This window comes from Micromys minutus, assembly GCF_963924665.1.
Source record: "Micromys minutus genome assembly, chromosome: 19".
Taxonomy (NCBI): domain Eukaryota; kingdom Metazoa; phylum Chordata; class Mammalia; order Rodentia; family Muridae; genus Micromys; species Micromys minutus.
In genome coordinates, this window is record NC_137954.1 from 11,011,357 (window position 1) to 11,026,970 (window position 15,614).

At 44.2% G+C, this 15,614-nt stretch overlaps 1 protein-coding gene across 1 annotated transcript in view; it reads right to left on the bottom strand.

Moving 5' to 3' along the window:
• C2CD6 (C2 calcium dependent domain containing 6) overlaps positions 1-15,614 on the bottom strand; it is a gene marked incomplete at both ends in the record, with an annotated part of 90,343 nt that overhangs the window by 58,764 nt on the left and 15,965 nt on the right. The window contains 6 exons of the mRNA XM_080932892.1: positions 1,593-1,727; positions 5,549-5,628; positions 7,936-8,004; positions 8,905-8,949; positions 9,900-10,025; positions 15,221-15,366. Of these exons, the coding sequence (XP_080789018.1) occupies positions 1,593-1,727; positions 5,549-5,628; positions 7,936-8,004; positions 8,905-8,949; positions 9,900-10,025; positions 15,221-15,366 (601 nt within the window). The remainder of the gene's footprint in view (positions 1-1,592; positions 1,728-5,548; positions 5,629-7,935; positions 8,005-8,904; positions 8,950-9,899; positions 10,026-15,220; positions 15,367-15,614) is intronic.

The window sequence follows — 15,614 nt, forward strand, 5'->3', positions numbered from 1 at the left end:
AAGGGGAGATGGTTTCAGCATAAGATGTGAATGTAGGAAGTATAAACATCTGATCTGCAGCCACCATTGCTACTCAGAGCCTCGCTGGCACTCCTGAAAGTCTCTCTCTCTCTCTGTGTGTGTGTGTGTGTGTGTTTGTGTGTGCGCGCGCACACACACATGTGTGTGTTTAATATTACATCCTCTTGAATATAGCTGTTTATCTGGTGCAAGACACTGTATTTAAAATTTTGTAGAATTACTTTAAGGCTTGTACTTACATTTTTCTCTGGAATTCATTTACCTCTGGCAGCCAGCTCTTCTGATGACAGAATGAGGACCAGTGAGTGGCAGGCAACAAGCAGATGGGGCATGGCATTCAAAGACTATTCTGTCACAGCTCATCGCTCACCCAGACGGAAGTCTGCGTGTTTATGAAGTTCATCATCCTCAGGATACACTGAACCCTGCCTTTTGTTTCTTCAGGACTGCAAATCTATCTTAGCTCTGCTCAACTCTTTACTATCTTGGCTGCCACCAAGTCCCTTGAAAATATGGGACAGAACAATGGACTCAACAGCCCTGAGTCTGTGTAATTCATGGAATCTAGGAGCAGTAAATATTCACTGCTTTTATAACATTGCTTTCGAACAGCATTTCAAAACTCACTTCCTTCAGACTTTGTTGCTGTTGTACAATGAGATGGTCTGAAATAACTTAGGAGAACTTATGTAGATGTGAGTATGTGCACATGTGAGTGTGTGCACATATATGAGTGTGCTCATGGGAGTATGTGGCCATGTGGATGTGTGCATATGTGCCTGTGCCCATGTGAGTGTGTGCATATATTATTTTTCCACCTAAGTTCATCAACATGAGCTGGATGACCAGAAAACACGTGTCCTCTAATCTGACATTCCGTCTACTTTATGAAAGACTCATTGAATGTCTACCACATGTCAGGTACTCTCTACCAAATACACAAAGTTTTCTCAAAGGACTTAAGGATCTAAAAGGTGTAAAGAAATACATATCAAACTGTGCATCATAAAATGCCTTCAGCCGGTGTCATGATGCTGGCTGGACACCATAGCCTCCAGAATCAGGAAAACTGAGTGCCTATGGATTAAGCCCCATTGCCTATGTTGTTTTCCAGAGGTCTGGACCACTTAACAGTAAGATTAGCATGATCGAGGTATTAGAAGCTACGGCTGGGTGTTCGTTGCAGAGCAGAAGGAACTATACAAATAAATGGAAATTCCATCACTAAGAAAGAAAATAACTAAAATTCAAGTTTGAATTAGTTCAACAGCATGTTAACACGAAAGCACCAATGAGGTGGAGTATAAGTCAGAAGGAAATGCCCACACTGAGGGAAAGCAGGAGAAGGAAAGACGGCACAGGAGAACACAGAGCAGACAGGTGGGGGAGTAGCTGTCTTATGAATGGGTCTTAACCTCTTTTCTTGCCGTAACAAATACCAACTTGCTGAGAGTATGAACACAAAGGCAGTGTCACAGTGCATTGTCCTAGGCCACCAGAGAGCCCACGTTCTACAGCTGGATTGGAACACTATTGGCCACATGTAAAGAAATGAAATTCGTGCTCTTTACCTTTCCCGGGGCTTCTCACGGAGCTTTTCAAGTTGCACTGCAGTTGCCTGGTTGGTTTCAGGAACCCCGATATTAACATTAAATTCTGGGGATAAGAATGCTGGGTATTCTATTCGTTGTGGAGTAATAACATTTCTGAAAAAATGGTAGTAAGAGTTAAATGCCGACATGATGTTAAAGCACATCCCTATAATCGGTGTGGTAACAGTTGTTTGGATCATTCTTCCTCTCACACCAGCACACCCACCACCGTGGGCCACCAAGGAGACAGCCTAAGGAAGAAGAATCAGAATCCTGACAGAAGCGCTTTCCTGGTTACTCATCCTGTCAAGATTGTGAGCAGTAGAGACAGAAGAGGGGCGACCCGAAGCCAAGAGAAGAAAAGGATTTAAGCCCAGCCCTTTCTGTAACCATTTATAGCCAAATCTGACTTCAGAGTCCCTCTTTCAAAGAGCTAATTCTATGGGCAATCTTGTGCCACACTGCGTTAATATGTCTGTCTATGTAGATTGTTTTATTTCATCTTAACAGCAAACCCACGGGTGAAGAACATAGAATCCTTTTTTGATGGCAACCAGAGGAGTAGATGAGGGACTCGGGAAAGGAGGGCACAGGGGAAGTATGTAAAGAAAGAATAATTATTTTAAAGGGGGGATTTATTGGATCCACTTGACATACAAGAAAGCCAGTCGTAAAGAGATCCCTTACACGTCTAACAGCTAGCAAGTGTCTTTTTGACCAGTCTTCACTATATCCAGTAATGAACACCTTAAGTTCAAAATACCTCCAAAATATAATGCATGACTTCTCCATTCCCTGAATATGTTCCTCCCATGTCCCCGGCATAGGAAGTAGAAGCACCACATAGTCACCCAGTGGTCATAGATGTCAACCACCTCTGTCGCTTTCCTTTCCTCTGAAACTGTCCATCTCTGATCTATCATTCCAAAAACCTCAACAGCTATGATTAAACATTCTAAATATTTCACAAATTAACGTAGTCATCTGTCCCACTGAATGAGTCAGGGGTCTCCAGTGAGATAGATTCAGTGGGGAGCAAATACGCGGAAATAGTTGTCATATTGGCCCCATGAACTTGCAGAAGCTTGAGGTCTGCAGGGTGAGTCTGCTGGCTGGTGGCCCAGGTCTACCAAGGGTCTAACAGAGGCAACAGCATTATTCCTGTTCAAAGCAGACAGGCTCGACAACAAGGGTGTAAATTGGTATTTCAGATTGAAGGTGCTTAGACAGGAATGATTTTCTTATTGGGGAGAGGTCAGTCTTTTGCTGTATTCAGCGGATTAGATGAGGCTGCTCACATTAGAGTCTGCTTTATTTGTAACACCTATTTAAATATTAATCTCATCAAAAACTCCCTGACTGATGACTAAAATCTCGTCACGTTGTGGTCCGTCAAGTTGACACATAGAATCACCAATAATCTGTTCGCTGTCAACCTAGCATCTGGATTCATCCCTTCAGTAATCCCGAACCTTCAAAGATGATCCCATGATCACAATTCCACCTGATACAACTGTCCTCTGCCAACAGGCCAGAAGAGGAAGCAAAGTTTGAGTGATGTTCACTTCTCTCCTCAGCACCTCAGAACTTTAATCTTGTGATGCATGACAAGGGGGATACAGGGAAGAAACAAAGCTACTTACATCTATGCGTAGATACGTACAAACACATTCATTCATAAGCAGCTTGGGAGGGAATGCTGGTAACAAGCATGCCCTTGCTTCTGTAACTCATCCTGTGCCACAGCCTATACCCTTTTATTCCTCCTCTGTCCATCCTGCCTCTCCTCTGCACTAAGCAGTCTCTGTAGCTGGTGCTTTACCTGGTGGTGCGAATAAAACTTCCATCTTTCCGGGCTATTAACAGCCCTGTGCAGAGTAAGGCGTACTTTTCTGTTAAATTTTTATTCAGGACCAGTGAGATGGCTCAGCAGGTAAAGGTACTTGCTGCGAAAACTGAACCCAAGTCTCATCCCAGCATCAAATGGAGGAAGGGCGGGACCAGTACCCACGAGCTGTCCTTGGGCTTCCACATGATGCCACCGTATGCTCCTACTCCAAATAATGTTTTTCTTTAACTTTTTAAAAGAAGTTTCTCTGGAGAGATGGCACTGGCTGTTCTTCCAGAGGTCCTGAGTTCAATTCCCAGCAACCTAATGGTGACTCACAACCGTCTGTAATGGAATCCAATTCCCTCTTCTGGTGTGTCTGAAGACAGCTACAGTGTACTCAAACAAGAAATAAATAAAAAGTTTCAGTTCTATTTGTCTTTTGCATGCATGTGTGCCTGTGCACCTTGTGCATGAAGTAAACATGGAAGACAAAAGACAATGTCAGAGCGTCTGGAACTGAAGTTACAGATGGTTGTGAGCCACCATGTGGGCACTGGGAACTGAACACTGGTCCACTTAAAGAGCAGTCAGTGCTGTTAACCACTGAGCTATTCTTCTATGCCCACAAATAATTTTGTATTTCAAAAACCCCTAAATCACAGAGTATACCCTAAAGAGTCTCGTGTATTTTGGGCACACGCTTCCTTTTGCCCACCGTGAGATGGTCCTTCATGCTTTCTTCTGCAGCTGGGATCCATTATTTACCAGTGCAGTGACTCCCTCCTTTTCCTCTTGATTTTGGGTCATACAGAGCCAGAGCTACGCAGCAGCCTTAACTCTAGTTCAGTGCAATCTCTCAGTGGAAGCGTTTACATTTTTGGAAAGAACTCGAGGCCAGCAGAAGATAAGGTTACAGGAGAGAAGGTTTTGCCCATGAACTGTCAGGAGCAGTGATGAGAAGCAGGGTTTCACTTCTGCACCCTGATTCATGGACTACTTCATGCTGGCTTCAGGAGAAGATGCACCAGGCATACTGGTGATTCAGAGCACACAGCACCACCCGGAGAGGCAAGTGCCAAGCCTGCAGGTGTTGGTGGTGGGTGACTGACGTATGGGAAAGGCCACTGAGCTGTTCGATTGAGCCAGTTGCTTCAAGGTGGCAGGGAACATGGAATGTTATATTTTAATTCACAGTTCATTTGTTAATGACTTAAAATATTTTTGTGTTGGGAACTGTGGAGTGTGGGGTGTGTATACACAAATGTTCAGTGCCTGTACCCATGTACATACATGAGAAAATCAAAAGACTGTGTGTGTCTTATTCTATAACTCTCTGCCTTAGTCCCTTGGAACAGGGTCTTTCCCTGAGCCTGAAGTTCTCCATTTCAGCTGGCTTGGCCAGCAAACTCTATTATCTCTATTCCTGCTTATCTCTATTCCTCAAAGCTGGGGTTATAGACACCTGCAGCCGTGACTGGCTTTGTGCGTGGATGCTGGAGATCTGAATGCAACTAGCAGAGCATCTCCCCAGCCCCACTAAGAGCATTTTTAAACATAGTTTTGCTTTTTTTTTTTTTTTTTTTTTTTTAACAGTCAATTTGGAAGTAAGAGTTGGAGTGGTGTTGGGTAGGCTAATGCTGATTCCTACAGAGCAAAAACTGGCAACACTAAACATATGGATCTTAGAACCCCCCCCCCTTGTTATTCAAGAAGAAGAATCTTGCTGGCCAATTTCCTCATCAAGTCACCTCTTCATTCACAAAGAAGGTACCCCTCTCCTCTCTAGACCTCAGCTCTTTTCTTCAGGGTGACACCTGGAAACTCTATCTCTCCCATATTTTTGTTTGCTTGCTTGTTTTTCACAGGGTCTCATATAATTGCCCCCCAACTCCCCATCTTCCTGCCTCTATCTCCCAAGTGTTGGGGTTACAGACATGAGCCATCAAATCTGGCTCTTTCAATAATTAAGCAAAGAAACTCGGTGCTCCCTTTATCTTAGGGTCTAGCCCATCTCGGCCATGTTCCCTGGGTTCCTTAAGATAACTAAAATGCTCCACCATACCTTTAAAATGACACTTGAACTTAGAACAGTAAAGAAACTTACGTGACAGGGTCTGTTCTCTCTGGAGGAGGTGGGATATTCATAAACATAGATGGTTCAACGACTTTCTGAAGAGGTTTTAACTGAATAAAAATGTAAGTAATTATAAACTGAATAAAAATGTAAGCTAATTATAATTCACTGTAATAGAACCAAGACCGCCACACCTCCCGCTCCCAAAGGCCTATCCTTAAGGGACGAATAGAAGAAGAGGAGTGAGGACAGCAACTTAATTTGTTGGCTGCTAAGTATCTGCCAGGCACTATCTACCTTTAACTTCCTCAGATGCTTTTGATAAAACTGTGAACTAAGTGTGTGTGTTTTAAAGATCACACTGAAGCTCAGTGATTCGCTCAGAGTTGCACAATGGTGTGTGTGGGTGAACGGCGTGGAGCATGAGTGTAGCTTCTCCAGCTCTTGGATGGAGATCTTTTCACATCATCACAGTAGGTGACAGGAGGCATATCACCGCCAGCCTCATGGTTCCATTGTGCTTTTATTGGGCAGCCAGTTCTTTTCCATGCAACCCCTTTGCTCTGTGTACTCAATAAGGTCTACCTACATAAAGCAACACTCGCCTCGTTTTATCTGCAAATAAGCTATCACTGTCACCATATGTGCACATGAATGTGCTCATATTTATCTGAAGATGTGTGTGCATGTGTGTTCACATGTGTATGTGCTGCATGTCTAGTCCAGAGGACAAGCTCAGGTTTCATTGCCCAAGCCTTCTCACTGGCCTGGAGCTCATCATGTAGGTTATACTGGCCGGCCAGCAAGCAACCAGGCATCTTCTGGTTTCTACCTCCCCAGTGCTGGGATTACAAATCTGAACGTGACCTCTCTCATTAAGATCAGTTACTCTTATTTATATATTATGCTTATATGTGAACACAAACCTACCTCTAAAGTTGATACTCATAAGCTATGACTGCTACATGAGAGTGGGAATTCTCAAAAGACATCATTCATCACAAGAAGGGGATACAAGGGCTGGAGAAGTAGCTCAGTCAACAAAGCGCTTCCCACGGAAGCATAAGTTCAGTACCACGCAGCGACACAAAAAAGCCAGGCATGGTGGCATGCGCTTGTGATCCCAGTGCTGGGGAGAACGAGACAGCACAGTCTCTGGATTATTCTAATTGGTGAGCCCCTGGTCCCCATGAGAAACCCTGTGTCAAAAATCAAAGTGAGTGCTTCCTGAGGAACAGCACTCCAAGTTGGCCCCCAGCCTCCACACACGTGCTAATGTATACACACGTGCACCCTGACGTGTATACATATACACACAGAGAGTAAAAGAGCAGGCATGCCAGTGCACCGGCGCAGTAGCCTCAGCATTCACTAGGCTAAGGCAGGGGATGGTGAGTTTGAAGTGAACATGGATAATTAATTCATGGACCACAGATAACTCAGGACTAGCCTGAGCTGTGCAGACAGTCTCTATGTCTAAAGGCCATGTACTGGGCATAAAAAAAAAAAAAAAGCCATGTACAGAGCATCTGCCCACTGTGCCCAAGGCTCTGTGTCAGCACCCACCCCCAGCATTACAGTAAATAAGTAAATAAATAAATGGAAATAACAGTGAAAATCTTCCATTTCAGAATATATTAACAATTACGATAAACTTTGTAAAAAAAAAAAAAAAAACACGTAAATATAGGTATTTTTCAATTAACATAGCAGTGGACCTATTCAGTAAGATTAATCTTCTCAGTTACTAATCAAAACTCACCCAATGACAACTAAAGAAAAACCTGAAATGGAGGGTCACCCCCTATACAGCAGCAGGAGTGGAGTCAGGTTCGCGCACACCTGGCTCTGGTCACGGTGTTTGCATTGGTATGATTTTTCTAGAATAATTCTTTCTCCAGTCTGAGTGCTGAGATCACAGGCATGTGTCTGTGATCAATGACTCTATTTTATAAATATCTCTAGATGTAAAATCCCACACTCAGTGAAACGCCTACCATGACATTGTTTCAACAATACAAGCTTATAGAAACAATTACGAAGGAAGCCTTAAAATAAAGACATTCTAAATAAAATATTAGCATTTAAAATGTACAAGCCAGAGATGATAAAGTATCATACTTTTTTTCTGAAGAAAAACCCTTATATCTCAAGTGATCATGTTTTAAACACTTGTGTTTTTAGGGGCTGTATGAGTGATAGCATGCAAGCAGAGTCAGCAGACTACTTTGGAAGATCCTTGCACTCTGGATTCCTGGAATTGAACCAGGTCATCAGGCTCAGTAGAAAGAGCCTTTACCCACAGTCCTAAAAGTTTTTACTTTCAAATGTTGCCCAACTGGAAAAACATCAAAGGCTCAAGTGATTTGATTGATGAGCTAAAACAGAATTCATTTTTTTTAAAGAAGTGAACTAACCTGATGTGAAAATCCAAAACCAAAGTTTCCATAGGAGAACATAAATTCCACTTCCACCCTGCAGATAGGCTAAACACGGGGAAATCATTTTATTGCTTGTTCAGAATGATGTTGTTAGAGAAATGACAGAATTAATCTTGTAGTTAAGAAACAAACTAAAAAACAAACCAAAGCTTTGTTTACACAAAGAACCCCAAAAGAAGATTCTGTTCAGTTCCCAGAAAGTTAAAAGCCTCTCCCCTTAAAATCAAACAATGTTAATGGTCAGATGTACAAAATTTTAACTTAGATTCATTAGTAAGATTATATAGTATGTGTTTTATATATGCATATATTTCAAGTTATTCACTCATCTGTCTTTCATCTCCACCCCAGATCAAATTTTGAGACAAGCGACCTCACGTCTCAACCCCAGGCTAACCACGTGTGAAGGGAAAGAGAGCCCCATACTCAGGGACCTTTTCTGTCCCTTGATTCTGTCTGTCCGGAGAAAGCAGGAATGTCTTGGACTGCTCAAATAATCAAATTGCTAACTTTTAGCACCAACATGCAGAATTCAGAATCTCTCCTGCAAGGCTGAAGAAAGCACCGAAAGCAGTAGAAATGTTACACTGTCTCATCTAGTGGTTTCTAATTCTCTCTCTACCTGAAGGTCAAAGTGTTACAAATATGTATATATGCATATACATAACAATACGAAACAGAGACCACGAATTTGAGAAAAAACAAGGGGGAGCGAAGAAGGAGGGGATAATGTTATGTTGTAATTTAAAAATTATTATAAAGAACAAACATAGAAAGTTAAATCGAGTCTGGAAAATGATGCCAAATTTTATATAAAATAAGTAAAGAGCTCATGAGCAAATGCATCTTTTTCCTAATTCAGACAGCTAATAAAAACTGTAAAGTTCTATATAGTGTTAAAACATCACACATGCATAAGTCTTAGGAAGTTTTTAAAGCTCTTACAGTGGTTTTACGCATTATCTGCATTATTTCAGTAAAGCAGCCTTTCTAGAAAAAAAATATGTTAAATGTAGAATTATTCATGTATATATCTGCAATTTATCTAAAGCACGTTATAATACAAAATCAGGCAGTAAATTTCAAAATATACACGAATTCAATAGCTAAAATAAAATACAATATAATTTTAAGTAAATTAAAATCAATGTTCAGTAGAAGAAAAATTCCATTGCAGATGACAGAAATGAATCACAGAGGCAGAAATGTTTCTGCTGAGTTGAATTCCCTTCCTGGAAATCAACCTCCATTCTGCTTTTGAGGGTTATATGTAAATCTCCATGACAAACCCCTGGGGAGGTGGAAGACTTTTCACATTGCAAGGGCCAGGACAGGGTCTGAAACCTTCCTCCCTTGGTCCCCATCCGCGGTTATCTCACCTAGTCCCGTGTCCATGGCTGATTCTTTTCCCTGAGCATGTTTCCGACTCCAGGTTTCACGGCTAGGAAACGTGGCACTGTGTGCTGAGTGCTTCACTGCGCTTTCTTTTCCGTTCACACCACCACCACGCAGTGTGGCTCTTAATGGACCCCAGAAGCAAAGGGGCTTCCCCGGGGGGGCCACATACCAATCTTGTTCAGAAAGTAACTGGGACTCTGCCACATTACCCTTGATGGTTGCAAATTATATGGTCTCGAATGGAGACTCAGAATTCTCTTTCTTAAGGCCTGATGCCATCTGACAATTCTAATATTTTTCATATGTTTAGAAACCTTGTTTCCTATGCATGCGATAAACCCATCAGATATCAGGAGACATGATGAGAAATACCGATTAGACAGCATTGTTTCTGTTTTACTTTTTTATCTTTTTGAGGCTGTCTCATGGAGCCCTGAAATCACTATGTGGCCAAGGGTGAGCTTGAACCCTGTCTTGTCTGTACCCCCAAGTACTGGGATTAAAGGTATGGGTCCCTGTGTAGCTGATATTTTTATGCATACCTGTATTACTTCATAAAGATGTGATTCCGCGCTGCCTAAAGGAAGAGGAGGCCTTTCTGAATCTCCTCCATCTTCCATTAGCTCCACGTAAATGTAATTCCGTTCATCATCTTGACGTCTGGGAACCTCAACAGCAAAATATATGAGAAAAAGTATTAAACCTTAAGCCTGAACTTCAGACATAATGTTCAAATTACTACATTCACAAGTTATAATATATCATAGGCACCACTGATTATTAGTTTTATGTTATCTTTGTGACTTTTCAAGTTTATCACTCCACATACTCTAATATCAACAGAATCAGGACCTGCTAATGTCTAATGTTAATGGTGATCTTTTGAATCATCTATTACATACATTGTCTTTTTAACTACATAAAGAGTTGCGCTTAACACTCTACTGAAACTACTTGCCAAAATGAATCCTAAGCAGAAAGTACAGTGCTGGGGGTATCATAATACTTGATTTCAAATTATCCTAACAGAGCCATAGTAACAGAACCAGCACGGCACAGGAACGAAACAGGCACAGACAGATGGAACCCAATACAGGGCCAGACATAAGCCCCCACAGCTACACCCGCTTGATCTTCCACAATCACAGAAAATACACCTTGGAGAAAAAAAACCAATACCCATATGTAGAATGATCGAGATCCCTACTTGTATAAACACAAATGAGATTGAATGGAAGAGATCGGGGTAAGACCTGAATCTTTAAAAGGGCTAGAGAAAACCCTCTGAGACATATCTGTGGGCAATGACTTTTTGAACAGAGCTCTAACAACTCAGGGAACAGCAACAAGTAGAAATGATTCCATTCAAAAGCTTCTGCAGGACAAGCGGGGAGAGTCTTTTTGCCAGCTCTCCATCTAACAGGCGATTGATATCCAGAGTATATAAAGGACTCAGAAGACTAAACAACCCAATCAATAGCTGTCAGACGAGCTGAATAGATGCATTTCAAATGAGTAAGTACATGTAGCCAATACGTGCATGAAGAAACTGTTTCGGGCATGGGAGAAATACAAATCACGACCACATAGATTCGGTCTGACCCTAATCAAGAAGGATTATCCAGAAAACAGAAGGCAGGGCAGGGCTTTTACATTACTGGTGGGAACGGCGAGCCATGGGAAGTTCCTTAAGAACCTGAAAACCTGCTATTTAGAGACCGTGCAGATGTGACCGCTGTGTCACATGTGTGTTAGTAGGCGGCAGAGAGGAGAGAGATTATGTCTACACCCAGTGTTCTGACCTGTGGACATCACTCCCTGTCAAGAAGCAAGTCTGAGATGACCACCAGGCTGGTGCCAGGCGGGCCTGAATAGGTTCCCAGGACAGAAAGCAGACTGGCGACTAGAACTCTGCTGGAACTACAGGTCCCAGTCTGGGGTGAGCCCAAGATAGGCCATTTGGGTGGGCAGGTAGAAGAGATCCTGAAATGACCACCAGACTGGATCCTGGGTAGGGAGCTTGCCTGAGATGAACACCAGTCTGGTGCCCTCCACACTTGGGAGGTGGGGCAGACCATGCCTGAGGTGACCCCTGCCTGGGGCCATCATGCACGAGCAGGGCACTGCTCTCCTGAGATGACCCTGGGCACTCAGAGACCCCAGGCTCCACTAAGAGGAACCAGTGAGTAACTGGAAGAGAGGGAAACAGGAGGATGGGGCACAACAAAGAGAGGCAGAGCTGGAGACTCGACGGCGGTGACAGCCTGAAGTGAGTCACTGGTGATGCCATCTGGGACCATGGTGGCCCCTGGCCTGTGCTGACATGGGGGGCCGTTTCTGGGTCTGTGGCCCTGCAGCAGTGGGGGTCTGTCACCACCAAAGGCCAAGTGGATGTCCCCGGTCTGGGCTGCCACTGGGGACATGTCGATGTCTGAGGACTGTGCAGAACTGGCCCCAGCCCTCACCTAGGCGTCATGGGAGAGCTGGCTAGGGATCGGGAGCAGGAGAGCTGACCCCACACAATGTTGAAATTACAGGTTAGCCAGCCCTGAGGATGAAACCAAGCATTCATCTCTCTGTGGTGGTGTGGACAAGAGAGAGAGAGCAAGAGAGAGATAGCTCCCCCCCCCCCCTCTTGCCCCTCACCACCTTTGGCAGGCAGGAGACCTGGCCGGGGGTCATGAGAAAAGAGCTGTCCCTGGGCCTCACCAGCTGAAGCACTCAGGGAGGGCAGGCCCTGCACCTCACCTGGGCAGCACAATAGAAGTCAGCCTGTTAGTGGTGGGGCAGGGGGGGCATCCACGAGGGTGTGAGCACAGGAATATACAGGAGGAGGGTGTGAGCACAGGAATATACGGGAGGAGGGTGTGAGCACAGGAATATTCAGGAGGAGGGTGTAAGCACAGGAATATACGGGAGGAGGGTGTGAGCACAGGAATATACGAGAGGAGGGTGTGAGCATAGGAATATACGGGAGGAGGGTGTGATCATAGGAATATACGGGAGGAGGGTGTGAGCACAGGAATATACGGGAGGAGGGTGTGATCATAGGAATATACGGGAGGAGGGTGTGAGCACAGGAATATACAGGAGGAGGGTGTGATCATAGGAATATATGGGAGTCTATGGGGGTGACCGGAGCTTAGATTCCTACCGGAGGTGGGTATGGAGACTGAAATGGACACCTCCTGCAGCCAGACATGACTTCCAGAGCAGTGAGGAGGGACATCATTCCACCCACAAAACTTTCATCCCAAAATTTGTCTTGCCTACAAGATGTGAAGGGATGAAGATGGAGCAGAGACTGAGGGAACAGCCAGCCAATGCCTGGCCCAACTTGAGACCCAACCTGTGGGAGAGAGCCAACCTTTGATGCTATTAATGATGCATCCAGCAGCAGATGCACAGATGCAGAGACCCACAGCCAAACATTAGGTGGAGCTTGGGGACTCTTGTGGAAGAGTGGGGAGAGAAGGGGGCAAGTCAGAGGGGTCAAGGACAGCACAAGAAAACCTACAGTCAACCAACCTGGGACTATGGGGGCTCTCAGAGCCTGGGCCACCAACCAGGGAGCACCTAAGTGCTAGACCCAGGCCCCTCCACATTTGTAACTAAGGTGCAGCTTGCTCTTCATGCGGGTCCCCCAACAAGTGGAACAGGGGCTGTTTCTGTCTCTGTTCCCTGCCATTGGATCCGCTTCCCCTACCTGGACTGTCTGGTTGGAGCTCAGTGGGAGAGGATATATATGCCTTGTCCTGGTGGGACCAGATGACCTGATGGAGTGGTACCTAAGGGGTGCTCGGAGGAGGAGCAATGAGGGGAGGAAGGTGTAAGGGTGGGGCCGGCAGGAGAGGAGGGGGGTGGGTGTGATCAGGCTGTAAAGAGAATAAAGAATTAAATTATTGGAAAAGAAAGTTTTTTTTAAAAAAAAAACTTTAGGAAAAGAACCTGAAAACAGAGCTACCCTCTGCTAGTTACATCACTTCCAACAAAAGGAATTCAAGTCAGCGCACAGTAGAGTCAGCCTCCCTGCTCACGCCGATTGCAGCACACAGCCTAGACGCTGAGGAATGGACTGAACGGGTATCCACAGGGATGTACACAGGGAAGTTTTGTTCAGCCACAGAAGAATGAAACTAAGCCACTTCAAAAAGCAAAGCAAAACAAAAGCAAAAGAGGACTGGAGACCACTGTGCTAGACACAGCAAAACCAGATTTACAAAGACCAATGCTCTTTCATAACTGGAGTTTAGGACAAAGAAAGGGGCTATAAAAGTAAAGCGGGGAGAGCTATTAGTGATTTATAAGGGGAAAATGGGCAAGACAGGAAGCTGAGGGTAAGGAGAGGTTAACATGATCAAGGCATGTTCTACACGTGTATGACAATGTCAGCGAAGGCAATTGCTTTACATGATTGACATATTCGAATAAACTAAATTAGAAAATTTAAAAATATGCCTTGTTTGTTGCTATTTTGCGTTTATATCATTCATTTATATCTGTGTGCTATGGGGAGAGCACGTGTGCCACAGTGCAGATGTGGGGGAGGACAGGCGTGTGCTATGGGGAGAGCACGTGTGTCACAGTGCAGATGTGGGGGAGGACAGGCGTGTGCTATGGGGAGAGCACGTGTGTCACAGTGCAGATGTGGCGGGGGACAGGCGTGTGCTATGGGGAGAGCACGTGTGTCACAGTGCAGATGTGGCGGGGGACAGGCGTGTGCTATGGGGAGAGTACGTGTGCCACAGTGCAGATGTGGGGGAGGACAGGTGAGTCAGTTCTCTCCTGGGAGATCCAGAAATCAAGTTCAAGTCATAAGGCTTGGTGTGGCTTCCTTGACTCACTCAGCCGTCTTCCTGAGATGCAGGACTAAACGTTATCTTTCTTACTTAATAAACTTCACAAAGACATACAGAGCACAGATGACATGTGCTGGAATTTCAGTAAAACTCAATATAATAAAGCTTTTAAGAAATGACTGGGCTAATTAATGAACCTTGTAACTCAACAGAATACTACTACTATTTTTAAAAAGAATTATTCATTTATGTGTAAGTGTGAGTGTGTGTGTGTGCACGTGAGTGTGTGTGTGTGTGTGTATGTACATATATACTACACACTGCATGCAGATACTCAAGGAGGCCAGAGGGGGATGCCAGATCCCCTAAAACTGGAGTTGCATCCTGACATGGGTGTTGGGAGCCAAACCCAAGTTGTTTTCAAGGACGGCAAATAGTCTTGACCACTGGATCATTGGTCACTATTTTAAAGAAAGCTTTGAAATATATCGAAGCTTTGTAAGACGCTTAACCTTAGACTGAAGCAGGCCAAGTTCCAGTTGATTGACAATTTAATGGCGTATGGCTTCCAGCCAGAGTGTAGACCCTCACATCCCAGCACTGACCCCAACAAAGTCCCATGGTACCTCAGTTTCTTCAGTGTAAAGATAACTTTTTAAAAGTGTGTCTGTCTGTCTGTCTGTTCATGGGACAAAGGGGGAGGGAAGAAGAGAGAGATTTGGGGTTGTTGAAAGCACTTAGAGGCGTGTGTATGAGAGGAGTGTATACGGAGGGGAGGTAATGAGAGCGGACACACCAAGGGTGGAGGTGGGGAGACAGGAGGAACAGGGCTGTGATCAGAGCCTCACGCAGCCACATGGCAGGGAGGAGTGTGCTGAGGACAGGCACTGTGCAGCCTTCACACCCACCGCAGCCTTGCCAGAGCAGCAAAGCCCTGGGAGCCCAGAGGGAAAAGCTCAGCTTCTGCTTCTTGTCTGCATTTTTCCCACAAGAGCTAAGCAGTTGGAATATTTGAAACTATAAAGACATATATCATTGTGCCGAGAAGAGAATTTCCACGTTACCTGTACAGAGAAATACTTCACCTCATCAAACTTAAGTACAAGGTGCCTTTGATTATCACCAACTTTGAAGTGACGAACTTTTGTACATTTCACAATGTGGTTTATGGAGACACGTATGAACAGATTAAAATACTGTTGGGCAGTGACTGAAAATAAAATATTTAGGAAACAAGTTGTATTGTGATTGATCAAATAACACACTGTAAAATCTACTAAACAATCCAGGCCAAGATATAAAAAATCAGTCAAGTAGATAGAGAAAGTAATATCAGAATAAACTTAGCAACAGAAAAAAACTCAAAATAATATTTTTTGCCTCTCACTGCTCAGCACAATGTCAGCAGTGAGGTTTACTCTCTAGACCGACCACATCTGCCTTCTCACACTATCACCA